Raw genomic sequence first — 25,594 nt, 5'->3', positions numbered from 1 at the left:
GTTAAAATAGCAAATACATCGCAAAACCTCGTGGTTCTGTGCGTGAAGTTTTACTGCGTATAATAACTAATTAATGGTCTGGGCTTTAGCTGCGTTGTGTTTTCCTGGACCTGAGTCTCGTTCTTATGCCCCTCTGCTGAGGCCTTTGACTGAGGGTGTGAAAACTTCTCAAAATATTTTTAATTGCCTTTATTAAATGTCTATTAATGGGTTAATTTTACGTTGGCTGCAAGATGTCAGAGAAATTGTTAGGTAGGTAGGTTTTGCTAAACTTGTGTTCTTGTGTACTGATCACTTGAACACAAAATAAAACTACCAGCAAAAGGTGAAATTTGGAAACCTCAGCAGCCTCTAAGTATGTGGCTAATATACGTGGAAAGTTGTATTGGGCACACAATAGTTCCTAGAAGGACTTCTCAAAGATAGATAACAGAGGGGATCATGTCCTAGCAGCACTCCAGAGGGAAATGTTGCCTTAAGATAACCACAGATAACAGAAATAATAGAGCATCCAAATATCACATCTACCTAACTATCACATCTAAAATAGCAGCTCAGATTCCTCCCTTTTTAGAAAATTCTTCTGCAGTCCTGTTCCTCCCTGTGGTAGAAATAACTCCTGCTTCCATGGCTCTAATTGGGTCCCTTGGAATAAATGTTACGTGTTTCCATGGGGTTCCACATTCACTAATATATCCAAACTCCTATGTGCTGAATAGAGAGAATGGCAAAACATAATACATGGAAAAAGGGGATGGAAGGGAATAAAAGATAAACACTTTTCATCGTATTCTGACCTTGCGCCTTTACCTCCTGGACCACTTTGGTCTCCAGATGACCAGGACATTGTGGCCATTCAGTCATGAAAAATACAGACTGATCAGCATGTGGATTTGTTACAAGGAGATAAATTTTGCCTGGGCTGAAACTAAAGCTATGTACATATGTATACGAATTACATAGGAAAATTTAAACTTCTCTCTCAAGCATTTTCTTTCATTGGACTGTCACTTTAGAAGAAAAAGAAGATATTCTCTGCTTTCTAATTCTGTCCTCTTATTAGTTCATCGTGACGTCACTCAGCATCCAGGAGACTTGCAAAATATATTAAATTGAGATTATTTTAGTGTAAACACTAATAGTTAGGATATTCAAAGTTGTAACTTTTTCTAGCCCTCTGAAAAACAGGTCACTGGCGTGAAAGTCTGCTTACTTCTTCCACAAAAATTATAAAGCTTTGAAGAGTGAAGTAGTTTTCCAGACTTAAATTTTGCAGCTTAATCACCTACATTAACACTTCCAGGATGTTTTCTTACTCCAGATGGGTGTACCAGCAGATGCTAAAAATAGGGAGGCCACATCCTGCGCTTCAGCTGGTCAAAGGAGCAATTACAAGCTGTTATTTCTGTTTTCCAAAAATCCACAAAGTATTATCAGCATAACGGCTGGAATACCACTAGGGTGAACACTCAAACAAATATGTATTTACATAAGTTTTAGTAAACGCTGTGGGAAGTAAAACTCCCACATTTGACTGGCTGCAAAAACGGCCACAAATAACATGAGTGGGAAATACTTGTGAATACTTTTGTAAAGACTCTCATGCTGGTTTGTCTAGACAAAATTACTAAAAGTATTTACTACCATACCCTTCTGGAAGGTGACACAAACTTCAAAAGAGGGTCATCTGAATTTTAGTCAGCTAATGCTCAGAAAGCCCTCTAAAAATAATGTATTTAAATACTGTTTTTTATTATTTTACAAGAAAGGATCTGTGAAATATAATTGATCCTGGTATCATCCCTGTCACTGCATTGAGAAGATAAAAATCATAAGCTTTGCTGAAAAAAGTTTGCAGTAAGTTTCATCATCATAAGATGCAATCCTCATCATTATCATAATAAAACTCGATATATAGTGAATTTCTCATCGCTTTCCATGATGAGAACACTTTGCCAATGGTTACATTCACACTTGCAAAATAAGTAACAGTATTCTCCATCAAAGAAAACTAAACTGCTTCCAGGTACCTGTATAGCATGTGCTGGGAAAGTAAATGCAGGCATGAATCTCTTTTCCTATACGCTTCCATGTGTGGGTCAGTTTGCTGGCCAGCCTACACTGGACTTGGGCAGGCTAGACTGTAGAGCCCTTACTGCTGCAGATCCTCTAAGATATTTAGAAGAGGGAATTGTTTTGGGTCAAGAAGCGCTTGGGTACTTTTTCTGTCAGAGGCTGAAGATTTACTTTTGGATAAATACTTCTTATTTGGATACATACCTCTTCCCATGAGGCAGATAAAAAATTTTATGTGAAAACAATGGTGTTACATTAGTTCATGCTATAAGTTTAGGGCACACACATTTGGAGCAATTAGATGGGATCTTCTCAGGCAATCTGGAACATCTGTGCAGGATGCATTCATAATAGCAGTGCAGTAACAAGGATGACATGGTAATTTCTTTTATATATTTATATTACACATCTGCTCAGCTTGAGGTCTGGTGTGCCGTTGCTGTTGCCAAAACCGTGCGTGTCCTTTGGCTTTACGTTCCCAGCATTGTCATTCCTGGTACAGTTCTCCTTTCCATGTCAGGATTTCCTGGAAGAGTATCAAAGCTGTCTTAGCTCTGATCATTTGTTTGGCAGTGACTTGACTGCCAAAGTACCCACTCACTCCATCAGATTTCAATCAGCCAGCATGCAATGTGTCGCCAGCTTTTCCAACTCTGTAACTGAGAGCTTGACAAATGCAGCTTTTTGAAACAGCATGAGACATCACCATGCTATAATCAAACAATATTGGAGTAGGAAAACCATATAAATCCAAGAGTGGTTCAGACTTCCAAATTTATTCCCATTTCCTGATCTTAAACAAGCAGTGACCAAGCATTTACCTTTTCACGTTTTCTGTTAACACAAATTATCATTTTGAACTGAATTTGTAAATGTGAACTCACTTCATTAATTGACAGACAATACCAGGAAATTTAAGTGGAAAATGTTTCTTATTTGGGAAAGTCACAGAAGTAATCCTGATTCTTTTCTGGACCTGCGAACACTTTGTGTGTGTGTCCCTGAACATCTTTAATTCAACCTAAGGAGGCTGAATTAACCCTTCAACCTAAGGGTTCCATGCAGGACTCATCTGGGACTAGCAGGTTTCCTGTATATAGCTCTGTTTTGGCACAGCTGCTTCTTTTTATTTCCTGTGTGTCTCAGGTGTTGGTGTGGTAACTTGAGCTGTGATAGGGACAAGTGCTGCAAGCAAGCATGTACAGCATCCCCTCACTGTAACTTCCAATCTCTGAAGCCAAGAGTGGGACAAAACCCCAAGTTCATGTATATGGTATAAAATGGAAGAACCAGATTCTGCTGAAGACACAGTTTGTTTGCTTTCTTGAAAAAGTATTCTAAAATCTCTTCCTCAAAGGCTAGGTTTCTGAAAAGAGCAGTTATACAGAAAGCAGGTGATTACAGCAGGCCTACATGAGGCACAGGTGTGTGGGTGTCACATGAAGGGCACACCTTGTGCAGGTGATGCTCCATCCACCAGGGAGGTAGCTGTAAGACACTGAGTGCATTGCATCTGGGATGCTATTGCTTTGCTACCTCAGGGACTAGTGATCAAGATCTCTCCAGAATAGAGGTCCCTCCCAGTGATCCCGTGGAAAGACAAGTACAGCTGACAGGGTGAAGGGTTTTCTTGAGGCTTTCATGATGCACCATGTACAAAGCTCCATTAACTTTGCTTCCTGCTTTCCCTACTATCTGAGGACAAAGGCTCCTGAGGTGTATACAGGTTGTCTAGCAAAACAGAAATGCAGCAGGTGAAACAGGAATAGGAGCTATTTGAAGGCGATTGGTGCTGACTGAAAACTAACCTGGACAATAAGTGGAGAACAAACAGAAAGGCTGATTAAAGGGGAATGATTATAGTGCAGATAGACACTGAATAATACATACATTGACCAGGAGCTGCTATCTGTTTAGGTGTGTGATAAAGGGCTCCCTTAGTGAGCAAACTGCTTCTGTGCTACTGCAGCAGCAGCATGTGCATTCGATTGCCCCAGTGAAGCACCACACAGTCCAGCTGAAAAAACAGGCTCATGAGAATTTTTCATTAGCAGGTTTGCTGCTAAACAAACCTGCCTCGGTTTGACACAGAAGCCAGTTTCAGAAACTTTCAACCATTTCCTGTACTGCTGTTGCATTATTTTTAGAGCACAATGCTACTCTCATACACAAAACAACGTCTAGCTTATAATGATTTCTGTTCATATGTACAAACCCCAGTAAAAAAAGTTGAACACGATATACACAGTGGGAAATATAATCCTGGAATATGTGTCAATGACATGATTGTTCTGCAGAATAATCCTGCCCACGTTTCCTTTCAGAGATCTCTTTCTCTTGATGCGAGCTGGGCCCACGTTGGAGACGCTGGTTGCTCGTGCCCGAGTTGCATTCTCTTCACAGGGGTCAGAAAAAGCAGTCAGGTCCATGTCCACATCCGGGTCGTGGTAGCATCCATCAAAAGCCATTGCTTGCACTGCATCAATACTGTACATTCCTGATGCCTGGCAACAAAGAATAGTTATTCTGCATCTAGCAGGAGCCATTTTAGAAATTAATAATTAAATAAAACACAAAATTAAAAAAAGCTTTCTCTTCAGCACTGTTCCCGGTATTGAGAGCAAAAGGAGAATGTGGTTACCTCCCAGTGTATCTACCCCAAATACTGCTACCTGTGGGGCCTGGTCCCCTGTGGAGGACATGAGCAAGTAAAGGGATATATGTGACAAAACATACTTGTCTGACTGATTATTGCCAGCTGACTTACATGTGCCCTTGCTTCTGAAACAGAAAAATCAAACTCTGCATTTCCTGTAGGTCTGTGTTGCTGGAGCTATTGGACTTCAAACATTTCCATGGTTTTTGATAGGATTATCAAATCATGTGAGCAACATATGCATCCTTCGTGTATTCTTCCCTTTGTGATATTCCAGCAAATGATTTCACATATGGGGATACTCTTGAAGAAATGTTTTTAAGTGAGTGCTTCATAGAAAGCAAATGTTTACAGAAATATAAACATTTCTACTTCAGGCACACTTTTCAAAAAAATGAAAAAATGACCTTGTCATTCATCTGGTCTTGGCACAAAAAAAAAAAAAAATCATTAAACCTATCTGCCTATCTGAAAATGGGGGAGCAGGAGAAGGATAGGCTGTTTCACAGGGAACAGGAGGAAATATCACAGTGACTACATTTTAGTGTATATTTCAGAGAAAGGAAAAAGATGAAAACACTCCCCTGATCAATAGGCATTTGAGAAACAAAATAAAGATTACTTTCCTCTGGGCAGGGGTGGGGAGAATAATAAAAATCAGGAGATGTGCTCCTTAACCTCTGCTACAACAAAAAGAAAGGAGAGAAAGCTCAGACCTTCTCAAGAACTGAGAGATCAATACATTTCCCCCCTTCAGCCAAGAAAAAATGAGATACAAAATGGAGTCACAGAGATGGTTACAGTACTATTATCACGGTTTTGTATCAGGATTATTTTGTGGCTTCTGTGATACTCCTGAAGGCAGCAAAACACAGATCATTGTACCTTGCCCCTTTTTTTGAGTTGTTTTCTCTCTTCAATTGTGGTGAGATAGTTCACTGCAGCATATTCAATGACAGACAGGAAGACAAAAAGGAAGCTGATCCATAAATACACATCCACAGCTTTTATGTAAGACACTTGAGGCATTGAGGCACTTACTCCTGTGATGATGGTTGACATTGTCAGCACTGTAGTTATGCCTGCCAAAGAAGAAGGGGAGGTTATCATAATACAGGCCAGCTGGTTCTGATTAGCTCATCACCAGTTGCTTGGACAGCACAGCTCTGTGAGGGCAGATGATTGAGACTGCTTTTAACTTCACTGAACAGGCTCTGAAAAGTGGAGTGAACCATGAAGGACCTATCACATACAATACTGAAAACTGTCTCCACTCATTGTGCGTAGTTAGAGCTGCAGCACACCATGTTTGAGCAGTGGGGACAAAACGCTGCTAATTCAGCCGTGCAAGGAATACTTTCTCTGACAGCTTTTCTATGACTGCTAAATGGCAGTGAACATACATTATTTGTAAAACTCTTGATGCATAACTTTCTTTAGAAACCCATGCATAAATTAAAGAACATGATTAGCAAAAACATCTTGACAACATTACAAATGACCTACTGAGAATTAAAACTTGATTTTTCAATATGAAGTTAAATTTCTTACAAATAAAATAGATTGGTAGATGCATTAATAAAACTAGGTATCATAATTTGGTTTTAGACTAATATATTTATATCTCATGTATTAATAGTTTTAGACTCTGCCAACAGAAAGGCAGATTAATATAGCTATAGATAAACATTAAGGGCTGCCTCAGTAGATGCAAGTTTGTTTCTTAAACAAAGATTCTCGAAGTTTTCACTTGTCTAAGAAATACAGCAACATACAGTCAGCTTCTGGGACCAGTATCAGTGAGAAGAAAGAGCAGGAGCTTCATCACTAACTCTTAAACTGACAGTTTTAGGACTCAGATATATTAGGAATACATTAGATATCTTAATATATTACCATCAGATTTTCACAGAGATACTAATCTTTGGAAAAAAAGAAAAAAAAAGACTGTACCTAGTCCAAGTCCATTAGTGTTAAATTACCAACAAAAGGTAGCCTTGAAGTGGTATCAACTGATTCATCACTGAGAAAACAATAATGTTATAGAAAAAAACAAAAACTGTTATTAATCTTTTAATCCCAAAAGGTGGTGTTCAGAATTAAAACCACAAGAGCAGAAAGACACCCAGCTTGCTCTTTGCCTTCCACATAGCCTGCGTGCCTTGCACAGTTAAGGCACTGAAGCAAACATTTTCAAAGTACCTGACAAAGAAAGGCTTTGCTACCTAGGACAAGTCAGAAAAGCGGCTCCAGGTTTGTAGGAAGATACCAACTGTTTCTAGAGAGAAAGCTGAGCTACAAAGATTTTAGATAGATTTTGCTGTGCCTATGAAGTATCTCTCATGAGCTATGGATCTGGGAAGGGATTTGACTACCTGTTACTGCCCTGGGAAGAGGCGAGGAAAAAAAAAAAAAAAAAAAGAAGAAGAAAGAAAAAGAAATGAACTAAAATTCGACCTAGGGAAATCTGCAGAAAGAATTTTCTCTTTCCTTCTGCGGCGTGTGAGCTGCTAGTACAGCAAAATCAGCCCGAAGAAACATCCCATTTCCAAACACAGAGGTTGACTAAAGGAGTTTGTGTTACTGACAACAGTGGCAGTTGTTCAGGCAACGACCTGATATATTTGCTCATGTCTTGCGTAAATTAGGAGCTAAGGTAACCTCCAAAGCTCTCTCCTATCCATTCTATGTATCCCGAAAGAATACAGTGAAGGTTTACCTAGTGATACCCTGGCAGGAACGGCTCTTCTGTCAATCCAGAATGAAACCCAAGACAACATCACCATCAGCATGGCTGGGAAATAGGATTGAAGCACAAAAAAGAAAATATGTCTCCGGAGTGCAAAATTTATGAAAAGTCGATTGTACCAGCCTATTGAGAAAAAGGAGAGGAAGAAGATGGGGGAGAAAAGAAGAGAACTATGTTATTTGTAACCTCTGTTCACCAGTCCTCTCCTCCAGTGTTTCCACATCAGTAATGGTAAATACCTAAGAGATACTGCTATCACCCTGCTTTCATATAGTGCTTTACGGACTGCCCATCCATACCTCATTAATACACAGCTGCCTCGGCAGTGAAGCATCACAACTATTGCATAATTTTAAGGTTAGGAAACTGAAAAAAAGTAAGTAGATTTCAAGTGAAACTGCTGGGAGGATACAGATAAGATATAATAGTCCAGTTCAGCTAGCCCAGTGAAGCCGATACCCTTCCTCCCCTCAAAAGCAGCCTGCCTTCTCTCATGCTGCAAACACCCAGGCACCAAGCCTCACTTTTCCTATGATCAGACCATTTTGCCTGCCCAGCATTGACTTTAGAGGTAAGGGTGCCATCTAGTGACTTTTGGGGCAGGCTCTGGATGTGCAGCAAAGCACGTGTGCTACACCTTGTGCAAGGAAAACAGTTTACAGCGAGGTGAAAAGAAGGCAAAGTAGCTGTCTGTGCAGAATCTGCTTTTTCTATACAACTGCAGACAGGAATAAGCCTGTGTCTGAACAGTCATGCCATCACAAAGAGACACTTTATAAAAAGGACTATCTCAGCAGTGACCCCGGTTAATATTACACATGCTCTAAGTGATTTCAGCCATGCCGAAGGGTTTTGTCTTTAGAAATAATTGTTGACAGTGACATTGTTGCTCCTTTGGAGGCCAGGGAACTCCAAAAGCCTAAATACCGTACATGTGTAGTTCACTGAGATTCACAGGAAAAGCTATGCACAACCTAAAATGCAGAAGTCTGCTCTGTGAGCAGCATTTTTTGTCCATTTTTTTCATCTGAGACTCTTCAGGAGGAGATGGCTGCCCCTAGAGTTATGCTGATAGCTCCCTACTGTTCCTTTGGTGGGGAAGAGATGTTACATGTAACCACTTTCTTCCAACAAGAAGCAAAACAAAAGAAGAGGAGAAAGTGTAAGCTCCTGTCTGACACAGGACCTCAAAGCCAAAGAAAAGTGTATGCCTACAAACATCGGTGATCTAGTTAACAGATAAGGTACATGCATTTATTCCGAGGTACCTCCCAGTGGTCACCGGTGACTTAAAAAAGCCTACTCTGCCATCTTTACCCTGCTGCATTAGCTTGTTTTCAAAACATCTGCACGTTACTGTAAAGCAGTTACTTTTTGCAAAATCAAAGGTGCTGTGAAGGTGCTGCAAAGGTACAGAGGTTGTATGAGGTTGCACTGTTGTGCACAAGGCCGTATTTGCTTGCATTAGTGTTTTTTGATGAGAATAGCACGGGTAAAGAAGCCACCTGGGTTCCCAGAATGCAGTTTCAACACAGTGATAGCAATTTGGTGGAAACCATCCCAGTCTCCTTCTTGCAACAAGGACAAGTTTGACGTAGCTCTCTGCAAGGCAGTGTTACGATAGCAAGGTATCACCCTTTCTCTTCTCACATGACAGTGGCTCTTGAAAGCTGGAGCTCTGTTCTTAGCTCAGACACAGGCAAGAGATAAGGCTGAAGAAACTGATCAAGCTGTGAATTCCTCACTGCTTAGGCTGCAGTATCATTTAAACTGGAATTTCTGCATTAAATATCAGCCATTAAAATGAGAGCCCTGCAAACTTGAATCCCTCTTACTCTTTTTTAAAGAAAATGAAGATATTCTGTATCTAAAATAAAGTAAATAAATCTATTTGCAGCTTTCCTATATGTCTTCAAGGTTTTTGTTTTGTTTTGTTTTGTTTTGTTTTCCAAGTTGTTATGCATTTCATCCCGCTGTATGGAATCTTTTCCATTTCTATTTCATTAATCTGCCTGTGTATAAAAGGGGAATATTCCCATTGAAATGAACTGTCTCAAACTAGAAAGTACAGTAGCAAGCATTCTATTTGATCTGGTTAAGAAAAGTATGTTTAGACTACTTACATAGAGACATAATGCAAAATTTAATTGCATGCACAAATAAAGAGAAAATAAAAACCACTTTGCATGAAATCAAACCCATAATAAACTCCTAGGGCCTTGTGTAGTTTGCCAAAAGGTGTAGTTCAAGATGTATAGTGAGGAATAAAAACCTGTCTGGCACAGGTATCTGCATGTAAACAATGTAGAACAGACATACAGGGATTATTATTTATTTTTTTCTGCAACTTTATGTATAAACATGGAACATTAAGCAAACCATGAATTAGACCTTAATAGCTTACAAACACTCTCATGAAGAATTTTTAAAGTCAGTATAATTTTAATGACACTTTCCAGCTCCCCAAAATGAGATTTTAGACAATAAAATACATTGAGTGTTCCTTCTGTTTGCTTTCTAGTACTTGACCCTTTTGGGTTTGTATTTTCAATATTTTTTCTATATAACCAGGATCCAAATATTCCTGTAAACCTGATACTCCAGAGACTTTCAGAAGAGGCCCACAATTTTGCAAGAGCTCACAACAGCATATATTTAGTTGTTCCGCATTTCTTTAAGGTTCTTTTTGTCAGGTTACAAGTATTATCATGGCCTCTTCTAATATGGAGCAAGTGTTACACTGGTAATGTAAAGAGAACTTAAGGCTGAGGTTAACAGATCAGTGTGATTGACAGACCTCTCAGAGGTCTGTTATTGCTAATTAATTAGCAATTAATTTGAAGGTGAAAGACAGTCTGCCTGGATATGTCCCATGCTTCTCTTCTAATGACAGGGGCTTACTATACCAGTACTGCTGTAAAATGCAAGTCCACTGGAAGCACTGAATTCTTCAATGAAAAACTGGGAGAGGGAGATGTGTTCATCTGTGCTCAGGGACTGATTTCCATGTTTCCAGTATAACATCAGATCATCTTCATTATATGCATCTGTGAGAAAGTAAAAACTAAATCACCTTCTCTGCTGGAATAAAGCTTCTGTTTTCTTTTCTTAGCAATAGAATAATAGTCACAACAATTTGGAAAACCCCAAGGAAACCTATTTTTTTTAATATCAATTTGCCAGTTAGTTGACATAGAAAAATTGCAAAAAACACATTGCACCTTTTTTCAGGTGGAGTCTTGTGCCATGTCAGCCATGTACCTGACAGAGGGGGAGCACAAGCATGCTCAGGGTCCCAAGGCAAACAGGGGTACAGCTCAGGAGCTGCTGTGCTGAGCAGATTGCCCGAGCACTGGCAGTATGTTCCCTTTTGTGGAGTCTGAACAACCAGCCAGCATCCCAGTTTTGCTCTTAATCCAAACAAAATAAATTCTGAGGTATCAAAGTTCTCTGCAAGAGACAATTACCTTTACTACAGACCACAGAGTCAGGGCTCAGAAAACAGACATTTCACTGTAACACAAGCATTCCTTTTCATTTTTCTATGAGGTCAAATCTTGACATTTTATTTTACTTTTAACTTGCATTTTTCCTCAGACAAAGCATGATTTTTGACAAGGAAAATATTTTGGATTGAGACCTTGGAACATCAACCCAGTTAAAACAAAGTGGGGCACATGGTTGTTTTTCTGTCTTCCCAAAGCTACTGAGTTACAGAAATATCCCAAACTGGATACAAAGCAGTTTAATATGTACAGGTCAAAGAGTTCATGGCCCACACCAAAACAGGTGAAAAAGGTATTATGAAGAAGATGAAGTGCTGGTAATAATGCACATGTGAGGAGCAGTCATGAATTAAACTTACAGCTTTCCAGTTCCAACGAACAGTTCTGAGTGTCCAGAGGAAACCTACTGAAATCCATGAAACACATAGCAGAAACTGTTATTCTGCAGGAAGGAACAGAAAACCAGAAAGTAAATGAAAAATTTCACACTTTCTCTGGGCTGTGCAGACATCTGATTGAAATCCCCGACCAACCTGCTGGTTAGAATCCAAATGAATGACTTTTTCTGCTGTTATGGACACTTCTAAAATTGCCTCAAGGTAGTGATAGAAAACTAAGCCAGTGAAAGAACACATTTTTAAACATAAATAGTCTTTCTTATTAAGTACATTACAGTCAATTTATAAACTTTTTACTGGCCTGATCCTTGATTAGCCTTTCACACATTTTGCTTTGAATGGTTACACTTGCCAAGATTAAAAAACGGAGTTCACATTTCTTGACTGAGTTTCTCATAGACTGAAGTAGGTAATACTAAAGATTAGAGTAAATATTATTCCAAGTGCTGTATTCCCTGTCAGCCTGGCTATAGTATTTAATTGCATAAAAAGATAAGCTGCAATTTCTGAAAGCCTATTCTTCTCTTCAACAACATACAAATGCCTAATACCCTAAAAAGCTTAAGGAAACCTAGACAATGAATTTCACTTGCTTTTTCACTAATATTTAGAAGGCAAATGACCCCTAGCATTTTAACCGAATAACACAATAAACAAACAAACAGGAAGGCTAGAAGCAGCAATTTAAATGTAGTAAAAACTTCCAAATTTTCCTTTCTTGTCAAAGCTTGTATATCATTTGATGTTTTACTTTGGTATTTCATTTTTCCCCAAATTGAATCCTACAGGAACTTTACTGATACTGGATTCAATGGATATATAAGTGATCTTTGGAAACTTGTGATCAGCAATCACATTGTAGCTAAGCTTTTACAAATGTAAGATTTTACAGGGTTGAAATCAGATGGTAAGAGTGATACATCTTTAAAATGATGCATAAGACCTCCAGCTATGGATGTTATTTCTATCTTTTAACTATTGACTACAGGATCAGGGGAACAGCAAGAAAATGTGGAAAAAAAATAGACTATTTTAGCACCAAATCTGGATTTTTATTCCATTTTGCTTCAGTAAAGTCCTGGATGCTGGGTACTGAAGAAAAACTGTGGAATATTCAGATTTCTTGCACATAAGGATTTGGAATATAATCTACCCATCGCATGTAAATCTGGCAATACAAAAAGAGGGTTTAATGAGCATCCGATTCTTTAGGAACATATAGATTAACAGCACTCAGGCTAGAAACACGCTGTATGACCTTAATCATTTCAAAACCTTGGTTCACCAGCCCTTAGGTCACCCCCTTCCCTTCCTCTTAGTTTGTTAAGACATGACAGAGAAAGGAAGGAAGAGGACAGGACCTGCTCTTCATGCTTATGCACAGGATAAAATCCAGAGGTTTAGCAGGAACTTTGGGGTTTTGCTCTTCACTGGCATAGGAAGGTGAGACTGCGTGAAGGATCACCTGTCAGAGAAAGGAGTCACCCAGTACCCACCAACAGATAATGCAGGGCTAGGGAAAGGTAACTCTGGGAGCAGAGAGAAGAGGACAAGAGGTAAAAGTAGGGCACTAGCTTGCAAATGGGATGTAGGACGCAGGGCAGGGTCTCCCATCTCAGGAGTCATACCTCTCATATTGAGAGCTACTGCTGTAAGCCTTGGTGTATTTCCTCTGATCCCTCTCTCTTGTGAAACACAGAAGTGAATATAACAATAAAATGCATAGTTTACCTCATGGTTTTTTGCTGGTCAGTGTGATTCTTGAACATAAAAGCCTAACACTATTTTAGGGTGGTGTACAGCAGTTGCTGTGAGGCTTTCTGCATGCCGTATGAGAAGGTAGTTGAATTCATTTACTTGTTAGAACAATTATTACATGACCAAAAACTCAAGTGCTTGCATAAATCTTGCAGCTCTCCAGATTAGATGAAATATCACATCTGTGCACAGGGCTAATTAGTAAGAAACTGGAGAATGCACAGGCTCCAGGGCCTCTGCCCAAGGGGGAAAATTCTTCCATTAAAACTGTTTCTGCCGCATCATCCAAATCTGCTTGATAAAGAAAAGCAATACTGTATAGGTAGAAGGGAGGCATGTTTAATGACATTGCTATTCCAGTTCTGGAACTGCTGTTTTGCTTTCCAGTTCTTTGTAGTCACACAGTGTGCCTGTTAAACACTGCTGGCATCAGCACTGATGATCTGCAGCTCTCTGTGCCTACCTGCAGCTCTGATTTATATCAGCGCTATGTTTACAGGTATCCCAGGGTGAAAATAGCCGAGACAATTTTAAAAGACTCAGAGGAAAAAAAAAGATCTGTACTAATAATTTAGGGCTTTACTGCACTCAACAGTAAAACTACTGCAATATTGCTAAAACCACTGGCAATGGACTAACACTTGAAAAACTTCAGTGGTATTCACAACAGATGGAAAAAGTGCCATCATCCTGTGATGGGGAACAATATGTGAATGACAGATGTTATCTTTATGTTATCGATCCTAAATTTATTTTCCCACTGGTACACTGCAAATTTCCAGTTGTCAGTTGTTCCCAGTATCTGACACCAGAGGATTAATGCCAGTTCAGCATCAGAATCCTAACTTCAAGTATTTCCAGTAGTTTCTCATTATACAGACTATTGCTCCACAATTGCATCATGTATTTCCTTACAAAAATGGTATTGTTCTTACCGTAGACTGAAGAGTACGTTGCCATCAGGGTATACTCGGAGCATGACATTTTCCACAGTTGTATCATGGATGAAAGATCTTTTGGAGTGTACAAAAAACACATCGGGTACCCAGATCTTTTTTATCAGTCTTCCATCAAAAGTCATGCTTTTGTTTTTGGTACTACGAAATGAAAGTCTCTCATCCTTCCAGTAATGTCTGAGATACAAAGTCATTGTGAAGTCCTTTGTTTAATTAAAAATAAAAGAAAACAATACATGTTTTATTCATGCACAACAGAAAACAGTACAAAGTAATCAACTCATGTAAAGGATCAGTTTCTGCTATAAACATCATGTGGAGGATCTTCAGTGAGAGCAATCAAATGCCACTCAATGAGATTAAATATATATCGGAGCTATCTCTGAGATACCTGCTGTTTGCCTGCTCCCTGGTGTCTGAGTCCGGGGTTTGTTCATATGTGATTTATACTCAGATAAAACTCTTACAGAGCTCAGGGGTCTGCTGGATTGGATCATCAACAAAGTGAAAAAGAAACTCTACAGCCAACCTAAGGTGAATGGAGAGGGTTTTCCTGTGGAAATTTTCACAAGTTATTCCCACAAGAGACTACAGATCCTTTACAATTCCTTTATAGTTCCTTTAGGTCAGTTTGTAAAATCCATTCATCTGTACATTTTGTACAAAGATCAGTCAGGATTTTTAGATTAGTAAATTTTATGAATGAAATGAATCTTATAGAAACACTATGGTGAATTTCATAAGAGTAAACAATTAAATTCTACAAGAATTACAATCTTTTTAATATGAAATATTGTTATAAATATCTTACGTAGAATAAGATGGCTATATAATGTGGCATATAACAAATACAGTTGTGGAAAGAGATGGAGAGGAAGCTGGAAATCCATTCTGAGCTTCTGCACAGAATATCTGCTCTGGGGTCACCTAACTAGCTTTTGCATTACTCATCTTGTTAGAACAAATACTTCTGAAAATAATCTCCTTTAACGTGATTTTATGCCTGTGTGAAACCCACTGATTTGGATAGGTTTGCACAGCAATGCAGGAGTTCGTACTGACAGAACCCACAGCAAGGTCAACACTCATGGTGAGCTACACTTGGTGTGAATGGATACCACAAATGAGATCTCTTTGCCAAGTTAATGTGCCCTGCTATTCTAGGACTGAGCAACTTGGCACCAATGTCTGAGTGGCACTATTAGTGACAATTTTGTCTAAGGAATGAGCAGCCTGCATTCCACTGCTACATGTCCTTGATTGTAGTGAGGGTGTCTCCTTCCTAAGACCATTCCTGGAGCTGATTTTTGTATTTCCATTTGTTATGACCACAGCTCCATCATGTCAGAAATGATGAGGAATATTCAGACCTGCATAAAGAAAGGAAACAAAAGACATTAAACCTCATATTCAAAAGTGCAGAGCACTAAGAGCTTACATGGAAGCCCATGGGACTTATTGAATGGTTGACATTTTCAAATCGGAGTGCTCTCCACTCTGTTCTGTTCCTCTGGCTCGGGGAGAAATTCAGCGTGTGCTCGTACATAACACTAATTTAAATGAAGATGACTTGCATGCTTTCAGGCAAGGCTGTGCTAAGTGTTGGCTTTCTTTAACTGTATTGTTCTATATCATCCATCTGCATGTTTCTGGGACCTTGAGTTTTGGCTGAAATTCTTTATGTCAGTTTTACTAACCAACTTACCATGTCAACTTCAGATATGCTGTCAATGCTTTCTACCTGCACATCAATGCCCACAGGTATTGGCGACCCTTCAAAGCAACAGAATGAAAGAGCGATGAACATAAATTTGTATTTTTAAAAGGAAGACTGTATATTAACAAATGCAGAGTACACTCCATACCATCATTTGCTATGGTCTGTCCACCATAGTACACTGAATGAGAAAGTCCATGGCAATACAGTAAAACCCAGTGCTAAAGAGTTGTAGAAATACATACAAAATCTTAAGTGATCTCTGAAGCCAGACTAGTTGTTGGTGGCATTGCAGTTTAGATAGCAGTGGCAGCTTCCTTGCAGTACCAAAGCCAATTAACTGCTTGGTGTACTATTTAGAACTGTCGTAGGGAGAAGCTGTCGTAGGGAGAAACTTATCACTCCCAACTCTTATTAAAAAAATATTATGCCTCCTAATTATCTTTAGTTGCTTAACTATTTAAATTTTAGCATACAAATTTGTGAAAATGGATTTCTTTCTGACTACCTTATAAGGGAAAAGCTGTACGCACACTAAGTATGTGCAATGATGGAGTGTTGTGTGTGCAACGTACAATAATTTATAAATATAATAAATAAGAATTTATTTTCAAGTACAATACACACCAAATGGCACTTGGTGGATTTTTTTAAATACTATCCCACTATTTCATGCCACTGAAAAAGGCTGTAAATTTATGACATAATGTGATCTGAATGAACATATAAAACCATATTTGCATTTTTGTTATAAAGTGATAAGAATCAATTAGAATTACAGCAAAATATAAAATTATTTATAGTCTCTTCAGTACACAATATCTAGAATTAAAAACCTAGGTCTATACTGCTTATGTACCTGTGTAATTTTCAGCAAGCAGGTCATTCCACTTAAGTAATTGACTAAGCATTTCCTTACAGAAGAGGGAGAGGACAGAGATTTGTGCATACACACGCACTGAAGAATATTCTCCATTTGGAATTAAAATCATAACTATTGTACTTGGAATTCCAATTACATTTGTAAAAAAAATAGGCATTCAAAATACTTTAAGAGTAAACTTTTAAAATAATGCAGTACAAAACGTGGGTACAAAGAATTCTGAACAGCAGGAGATAGCATTCTTTAACTCATCTTTTTCTCTTTCTTGTGCTTTCCTTACATTAGAGTAAAATAGTCCAGAAATATCAGTCTCCTGATAACCAGCCACAAAATACTGTGTCTCTTTTTGGAATTATCCTTTAAATAGCAGCCCTCGAGGATTACACAGCTGCCTCCAGTTCTTACCACTGGAGATCTTGAACTATTTTAAAGGTATTTTAAAATCTGGCTCTGTAATCTCTAGATTTGACTTGTATGTTTTAATGGAGGTTTTGACCCTGCATAGAACAGATGAGGATGTGCACAGAAGAACAAGGTAAACCACGACCAGAGTTAGCAGGGGATACAAAAGCATGTCTCTGCACTCACAAGAGCTGTGCTGCATGGCTCAGAAATCACCTCTGCCACTGAGAGGAATGTGTGGCTCAGTCCATCGGCCAGAGGATCAAAGCTCAAAACAAAATTCAGTCAATTAGTGTGTTAGTAAAACTCTCAACAGTACTTGGGAAAATACTGTTTCTTTTGGAGACTAAAGGCAGCAGGAGACATCTACCTGAGAGGCCGATGTACAAGAGTATCAACATCTATATCCGACCAGGCTCCTTCACACAAACTGATAAAAATATTTTACGCCTCTCCTAAACCAGGTTTGACCACTTCTCATCTTTATTTTGCCCATGCAGTCCCAACCACACTACATAAATAGTTTACTTATGCTAAACACTGACTTGTACTGAGTATGGCTACAAAAATGCCAGCTTGTAGTCGGAGTGGTCATCCTTTCAGTATTCCACTGAGATCTAAACCATGGTGGAAGCTAAAGACAGGTTTAGTCTAAGTGGAAGTTATAGCAGGATTTATACGTGATGTGAACATCATTCGCAAGTGGTGTTTGCACATCATTTGAATGCAAACACTGTGGAAAGTTGAGGTGTTGTTTTTCAAGCTCCTCATTTGCATGGTGAAATAGGATAAGCCCACATTGCAGAGCTGATACCTGAGTTAGCTGTGGGCCAGCTGGGGTATGTCAGGGAGCAGGCTGGCTGTAGAAGCACAGTGCTCCAGCCTAGTAGCATAGTCGCTACAAAGCTGACTAGTATGCCAACAGCATGAAATATGGCCTCATTGTTCTTGGGTCCCTTTAAACTCCATTCATTTTAACAGGTACTTCCTGGAGTTCTAATCTGGATGTAGCTTGAGCGTTAGAAATGCCAGTTGTTTACCAGGGAAGCTTGGAGGGGCTGACAGGCAGAGGAACTGCATATTATCTAAGCCTACTCACCAATAAGCTTCAACTTCTTGATATTGTAGGTGTCTCCAAACTCTTACCCTAGCACTGTGGCAGCTGCAAGTGGCAGGACATACTGGAAGTGCTCATATCTGAGCATACATTTGATCTTAACAGGTATTACTAAAATTTGGGGTTGATATGCATGACTGGAATGTTTTTATCAGTGGGTTTAGTCCTATTTGAGTAGAATTACATTGGTGAAGGGGGAGGAGAGGGGAGCTGCTCTCCACATTAAAAAAAAATAATCATAATAAAGGCTTTTACCAGTTTCTGAGTCAAGTACAAGTCTAAAGCAAATAAAGTTAACTGTCTTCCTTCAGCATTCTTCAAGCAGGAAGGGAAGGACCCGCAAATGATACCACAGAACAGGATGACTGGCTTTCTAAGTGAACACATACCATGCGTAGCAGGGAAAAGTATTTTTCTGAATGACAGATCTTCAAAGTGTGGTAGTCCTAACGCTTTCTTGGGCTTTGCAAAAACTGTAGACAATTTCCTGGCCCAAACAATCGCTACTCAAATGTGGACACCATTTCAGTCAATAATTCACCTTATCTGGGCAGATATAAAGAAACTGGTCTTAGAACTAGAAACTAGTAGCCGCTTAAGTACAGATGATTATGTTGGTTACACTTGCACAAGCTGAAGTGCCTGTTACACATAAATACACGGAGAGGTACTTCATTCTTTGAAAGGACAGCTTGCATTAAGTTGGGAACTGTTATAAAACCAAATCAGTGAGGACAGTGAAAAATGTAAAAGAGATCAAAAGCTATGGCCAGGAGAATTACAGTGGGTGTTTCTAAAGTTAATTAAATAAATAGGTAACAATTGCGATGAAATTTGTTCCTGATGAGGTAGAAATGCTAGAACTGTAAAACATAATCCTTAGAAAGAGACTCCTGTTCTCTGTATGGGAAATAGCCCAAGAGTGTACTGATACTGATTAAGGAGAAAACACTGTTGAGTTTAGCATTCATCACAGACAATTATTAAACCATGTCCCCTGAACCCAGCTCTGACCTTATATTGACAGATCATAGCAGCTACAAATATTTTCATCCCATTCTGCCCCTACTTCAGATGATAAAGACACTAAACATTATATATATATGCAGTCCTGTTCTCTTCAGAGTACTGTTCGCTTTTCCAACCTGAAGCATTTTTATATTTCTGCCACTAACACTGCCGCCCCTGTAGAAATCATATTGGCCCTACTCTCGTCCAGGTCTTCTTAGCTTTGTAGTTTTCTTGGAACATTTCTGTCTGGGACTATAAAAAAAAAAAAAAACAGTTCCACTAGAAACAGTAATAATAAGCTATTGTGAACAGGTTGCTGAAAACTGAAAATTGTCTATCCCTTGGGTTTATTATACCAAGATTGGATGTTTTTTTAAAAAAGAGCATTTCAATAAGCATCCTAAAACGGCCAGAAAATGAGTCATTTTTCTACTCCTATGTGTGCACCACAGCTTTCCCTTTAATGTACTAAGATTTGCAATCTCTGGCTGACCATCAGGCAATGACATCAAATTCATTTTGAAAAAAAGTAACCAGAGAAAAGCTGTGTTTTTTATTTCCCAGCTTGACAAAACTGGGGATGGCAGAGAGGATTTTGTTATTAAATTGAGCAGCTTCAGTTGCTGCTGGAGCACTGCTACAAATCATTATTTTAGAGGGATTAGTGATTTTCACAATGGAGGTTCCACAGATTTTCAAGATAATTACTCCTCAGGAGAAAAAAATAGAATTGTTTTCAGAGGGATTTATCTTCACACAAGCCATTGCTATTCTCTTTTATTTTAAAGGTTTAAACATAGCAAAAGAATTCCTTGATGAGCATGGAATTTTTTAATAAATAGCACGAAAGACAGAGCCTACAATATCATTTTTTAAAGGGCTATTACATAAAAAAGGATATTTTTTAGCATTCTAGGATCAATTTCTACAGTAATAATAACTGGCTTAATGAATTATATAGTTGTTTGTTTGTTTGTTTGTTTGTTTTTTGTAGTAGTAGTAGTCAAACCTTTAAACACACAGCAGATTGCACCTGCAATTTCCTAAGATAGACATTGAATTTAGAAAGATCAGTCACTGATTTTTCACAGTTAGCTTTGTAACAGGGTACGCTGAGAAAAAATCTAGGTCTACAGAAGGCTCCCAGTAAGACACAGAGAGACTGGGGGAGGATTAAGATTCATACAAATATTTTTTTCTAAAAAAGGCTTGTAGGCTTGTAGAGGAAGAGAACCAAAGAGACAGAAATGCAAACAAGCCGCAGGTAAATTAAGCTGCGTGGATACATTTACTTTCCCCTGGCAATGAAGTAAAACAGGAGCACTATTGGCAATGGTATTTTCTTCTCGTTACTCTTTTGTTTCTTTCTTATTCACATGGGAAATGAAGGGGGACTGGTATCAGCCATAGCCAGCTCTTGGAATAGAAGAATTAGCAATGTACAAAAACATACCCAGAAGAAGCTGTCTATCAGAGGTCTTGCAAACTACCGAAATATTTCCCTCCTGTTTTGGACCCCAGCTATTCCTTCCAGTAACACATGGGAGAAAGTTATTCCACTTTTGTCAGTCACTCTCCTCCATGACAGCAAGAAGATGTTTCTGAACTTTCAGGAAGTGGGGAGGAGTTACTGTGATCTCTGATCCTCTGAAAATGTGGACTAAAGACTACGCTTAATTGCAGTTTGGGATGAAAATTCTCTAGAAAGACCGCTATGGTTTGACCAGCTAAATTGTACTAAATTATTTTCCATATTTCTAATATATATAACCTTTTACAGGTTGACAAAGCAGAAATAACCAATTCTAAAATTTCTTTAACTCGCCCACTAGTAGCATAGGGCCTGACAGGTCATTAACGCACAATGGAAAAGAAAAATAAAGCTGTTATACTTCAATATATATATTCGTATATGTATATATACACACAGAGAGAACTACTTTTATGTAGTGACAGTTAATATCTGGTTCTATAATCTCTAGATGGCAAAATAGTTCAGAGAGCTTGTGGAAGAGTTTTAGGAAAACCAAAGGACAGAGGAGTAAAGGAATGATGATTTTTAAAATGACAATGCTGATTTTTAGCTCATGGAGACAGAACTCAGGAAACCAAGAGCTCAAAATGACTTCTGCCAATACACTGAAATAAGAATGTTAGGAAAATAACATTATATAGAGAAATAGATGCATAAATATAGTAGAAAATAAAGTAATTTAAAAAGGTTTCTAAGTGTGACTCACGCCAACACCTCCCTCAATGTATAGGGTTTTGGCTGTCAAGACAGCCTGCATGGTGCTCCTCAGATGTGAGCTGCTAGAAATCTCAGCGCAGTGTCTGATACTGGCCTGTGCTCACCTTTTCTCATTGAGTTTAAAATATGGAGATGATCATTCTGAGATGTGCTGTCAACATAATTTAAGTTCTTGCTTTTTCTCCAGTCCAAACTTGAGCTATCTTCTCACAGACTATCAGTTCATCAGGCTACTGAAAAATCAGTTGAGGTACTTTAGGCAATAGGCATACAAAAACATTTATAAGTCATGAAAAGATCTGACTCTGAGTCTACTGTCAGTCTTTTGTTTCCTTTGGTAGGACTTACGCAGACAGTCCTTACCACAACTGATGACCAGTACTATACCATTGCTGGTGGAATTTCTCAAGCCCTCACTATGCTCACCTACAAAACTTTAGCACTCTTTCTTCTCCTTGGTCTGCAGGAGGCCAGTCTGCTTGGGTCCATCTACCAGAGACTTCCAAAGAGAAGAGGACCGTGACAAAACAAACAACCCAAGAGCCTGGCTTAGGGAGTAAATGCAATGTAACAACATAAGTTTCCATTTTTTTTGTTGTTTTAAATAATATTTGGATGTACTGAATAGGTTTGCTTCACTCAGCCTCACTGTGTAATGAACTCCAGACATAGGAGCATTTCTATAGCAAAAATGTAGAAAAAGCTTGCTAGCAGCTTGCTGATTTTGCTTCATGCTGACACAGTATGCTTCTCAGACTTAGATCTCTAATCTGTTAATAAACAGACAATGTCAGGACTAAATTTTAAAATCAGCAGAGAGTCAAGTGCTGCTTGTGCAGCTGGAACATCATTGCAGTCAACAGAACAAAGACAAATTACACTCAAATAAATAAAAGCAGAATTGTGGCCATTTGGTCAAAAAATGACCTTTCATCTCCAAAGAACAATGATATATTTTCAGGAGAATGCAATCAGCCATGTGAGCAAGGTCACAATTATTTCCAGTGACACTGCAGCCAGAAGCATCAGTGTTCAACAGCTCTACATTCATTTCCCCCAAATCTTTTCCTGTGCAGATGTTTGCTCAGTTTACAATCCAAATTCAGCACGTGTTTTCTCTGTCTTTCCTTTTTTATTTAATTATAAATACTAAAATCTCTGGATCCTGTTATCTTCCTCATTCACTTTGCATGTGTGGGGCTAAATGAAATTAAACAAGCTAGATTTAGATTTATGAGTTCCCTGAATTGAGGAATCTCCAGCAGGTTAAAAACAGCATAGATTTTCCAGCTGCTTCCTTCCTCAAACTGGTGAAAAGGATGATTGACCTTCTCAGGGAAAGGGGCACAGTAGAAATTAACAAAATCTGTCATTACAGCTCAATGACACACCAAGGAAATCCCAATGAGATATAGAGGAGGGCAACAAATTTGTCCCTCTTTGAAAGGTAAAGAATCATTTTTAAATACTTGTTTCTCACTCAGCTCTTTTGACCTGTTTTTTTTTTCTCCCATCAGTATCATAAAATCATGCATTGTGCTGAGCTAAATAAATCATGCACTGTGACATGTGACAGATCCAAGCCCTCGAAGAATCACAGTACTGAGATGCTATTTTACATTTGATAAAAACAAACCCAAAATCTCATCTGTTTAAACACATAAGGCCACAGTATTGTAAGTCTTAATGCAGTTCAGAGCCATGTTATGGCAGTGGGTGCAGTGTGAAGAAGGGGAAAGTAAGCAAAGTCCTTGTCCCCTAGCTGTGCCAGCCCCAGGGCATAAGCTGTTCCGAACATGCTGTGAGTGTTGCTGGTGGCAGTGCCCACCTCGTGAGAAGGGTATATGTGACTCCTTCCAGTCAGTGCCTGGGCAGCAGGGATATGTCTAATTTCATCTTCTCTAGCTAGGTTTCCTTCTATTGCATACTTATTCATCAGTGTCTTTTAGACAAACATGTACTCTGCTGTCAGACAATAATTCTGGGTATGTTACTCAGATTCATGTTTCAGATGGTTTTGTCCTTTGATGAGGTTACATTTGTGTGCTAACTCTCTGTTATGCCTTATTAACCTGTCTCTTCTGAAAAACAAGCCATTCTTTACTGCTGTAACAACATTGAAATCAGTGGTAAGACAAGAATAATGCAGTGTAAATTTAGGATCAATACTCATTTCCCCAAGACTTTTCAGTGCGTGCTGTAAAAATGTTAATGGATCCATGTTATATTCTTAGAGAGATTGATACGTAAGTATTCCATTTATTAAGAGAGTCCTGAAAATGTGAATGCGTGTGAACTATTGGACATGGCTTTTAGAATTGCCACCTATGCCACTACAGCATGTGTATAATACAAGAGCAGCAAAGCTCATGCACAGTTCTACTGAAAGCTATTTCTGAAAGACAGGAGTGCAGCTGAAATCGTACCCATGGCAATCTGATTATTAGGAGGCCCATACAATGAAGTCAGTGGAAAAACCACAGCTGGCTTCAATGGGAATTGAAAGGGCTCTATGACTAGTCATCTGAAAATGAAAGGACAAGGGGAAAAAGCCTGGTCCAGATTTGCTGGGCGCAGAAAAATCCTCGCTGCCTGTGGAAAATTATAGCTGCCAGATCACAGGGTATATTCTGAAAGCTGCTTTTATGTACATCAGAAGTATTGCTTTCTGTGATGATCCAGTGATAAAGTACATCCTGAACTGTTGCTTCTTTCATGGAAATACTGCTTCTTCTCTGAGATGATACTCTCAAAAGTTTAAATTCCTTGTGTGAAAAAGCAGGTAATAACAGGAAGATGTCAAGAGTGACAGATATTAGGGTAGACAGGTTTTAGGCAAGACACAATCCTAACTTTTGCTGCCAAGATACAGACATAACTCAATTACTGTTAAAAGTCAGGAAAGATTTTTGCTCCCTGACAAGCCAAAATTTCTAGAGTAATGACAAATTCTTTCACATTCAACCAATGCATCTGGAGAGGCTTTTCTTACTTCAGGTTTCTCCCTCCTGGCATGCTTGCCAGGGCCCAGCACCTGGTGTCAATAAGAATAGCTCCACAGGCTTCATCTAGCCTCCTAGATTTATGCCTTTTTACACAGCTGATTATTGCTCCTCATATATTTTATTTTGGCTTCATAATCCAGTGCAGTTCAGTCTATTTCTATGAATTATGAACACTGAACTGGTGATGCAAAGACACAGGCAAAGCTTAAGAGTAGGGCAGCTTTCTCATTTTACCTTCCATGAAGGAGAGTCAAAATCAAATCTAAACTGGGAACATCCCATTGATTGGGATGTTATCCACATGCAATTTAGTTAAATGAAGAAATAATAATCATAGTGCCCAACAACACAGAACCTACACGGTAATAAACTGAAGGCCTGTGGTTAGCTATTAAATTTTGTACAGAGCAAACAGATTTAGGAATTCATAGCTCATTTCAATCTCTCAAAACAAATCTGATGACTAAGTAATTTGCTAATTGCTACTAGACTATGCAGTTTCCAGGGATACCTTAATCACTGTGCTCAAAGAGTAGTATTCTAATAATATTGCTTTTTTTAATTAGTTCTGAGAAGGAGACAGTTTGAATGGTTTCTCCTATTGATATGCTAAACACAAAAAAAGTGCCTCACCTTCAATTATTTCTAGTTTTTTTCTTTGGTTTCTGGAGTACAAAAGAGGTGAGCTGCAATTGAAGCCGTCATTCAATTTTAAATGACATTGCTGGACAGAGTTTAAGTAACTTTCAGATAGAGAATGAAGTATTTACCAGCACAGCACTGGCACCTGCTGCTTACCTCCAAATCCAGGTCTCAGTGCAAAATCATGGTCCTCTATGCGAAGAAGCTGCTCAGATTTAAGTGGCCGTACTTTGGTGCTGTCAAGTTTCCTCATTTTAATTTCTCGTTTGCTACGTTTAAAAAAAAAAAGTAAGAAACTTCATTTTTTTTTCCTGCCTGACAGAAGGCTAAATGAAGCAGGGACTCAAGCATCCTGGACAGTTGAATCTGCAGTAATAAGGGAAACAACTGTGTTAATAAAGTTGGGGAGACACATATTGGAAAAGGTGGATAAATCAGGTGTGAGGGCACCCAGGTTCATGAGGAAC

The 25,594-nt window shown here is 38.8% G+C and overlaps 1 protein-coding gene across 1 annotated transcript in view; it reads right to left on the bottom strand.

Moving 5' to 3' along the window:
- Positions 1 to 2,166: 2,166 nt before the first annotated feature.
- Positions 2,167 to 25,594, bottom strand: part of GABRR3 (gamma-aminobutyric acid type A receptor subunit rho3) — a 34,894-nt gene continuing 11,466 nt past the window's right edge. Inside the window, exons 5-12 of the mRNA XM_040567857.1 lie at positions 25,284 to 25,396; positions 15,805 to 15,872; positions 14,079 to 14,302; positions 11,347 to 11,429; positions 10,388 to 10,528; positions 7,452 to 7,604; positions 5,618 to 5,814; positions 2,167 to 4,580 (exon numbers count right to left, since the gene is read on the bottom strand). Coding sequence (XP_040423791.1) covers positions 4,278 to 4,580; positions 5,618 to 5,814; positions 7,452 to 7,604; positions 10,388 to 10,528; positions 11,347 to 11,429; positions 14,079 to 14,302; positions 15,805 to 15,872; positions 25,284 to 25,396 — 1,282 coding nt within the window. The 3' untranslated portion in view covers positions 2,167 to 4,277. The remainder of the gene's footprint in view (positions 4,581 to 5,617; positions 5,815 to 7,451; positions 7,605 to 10,387; positions 10,529 to 11,346; positions 11,430 to 14,078; positions 14,303 to 15,804; positions 15,873 to 25,283; positions 25,397 to 25,594) is intronic.

The sequence above is a fragment of the Cygnus olor genome, chromosome 1, assembly GCF_009769625.2.
Source record: "Cygnus olor isolate bCygOlo1 chromosome 1, bCygOlo1.pri.v2, whole genome shotgun sequence".
Taxonomy (NCBI): Eukaryota; Metazoa; Chordata; class Aves; order Anseriformes; family Anatidae; genus Cygnus; species Cygnus olor.
Note: the sequence above shows the minus strand (reverse complement) of the source record. Positions and strands in the feature narration are given on the sequence as shown.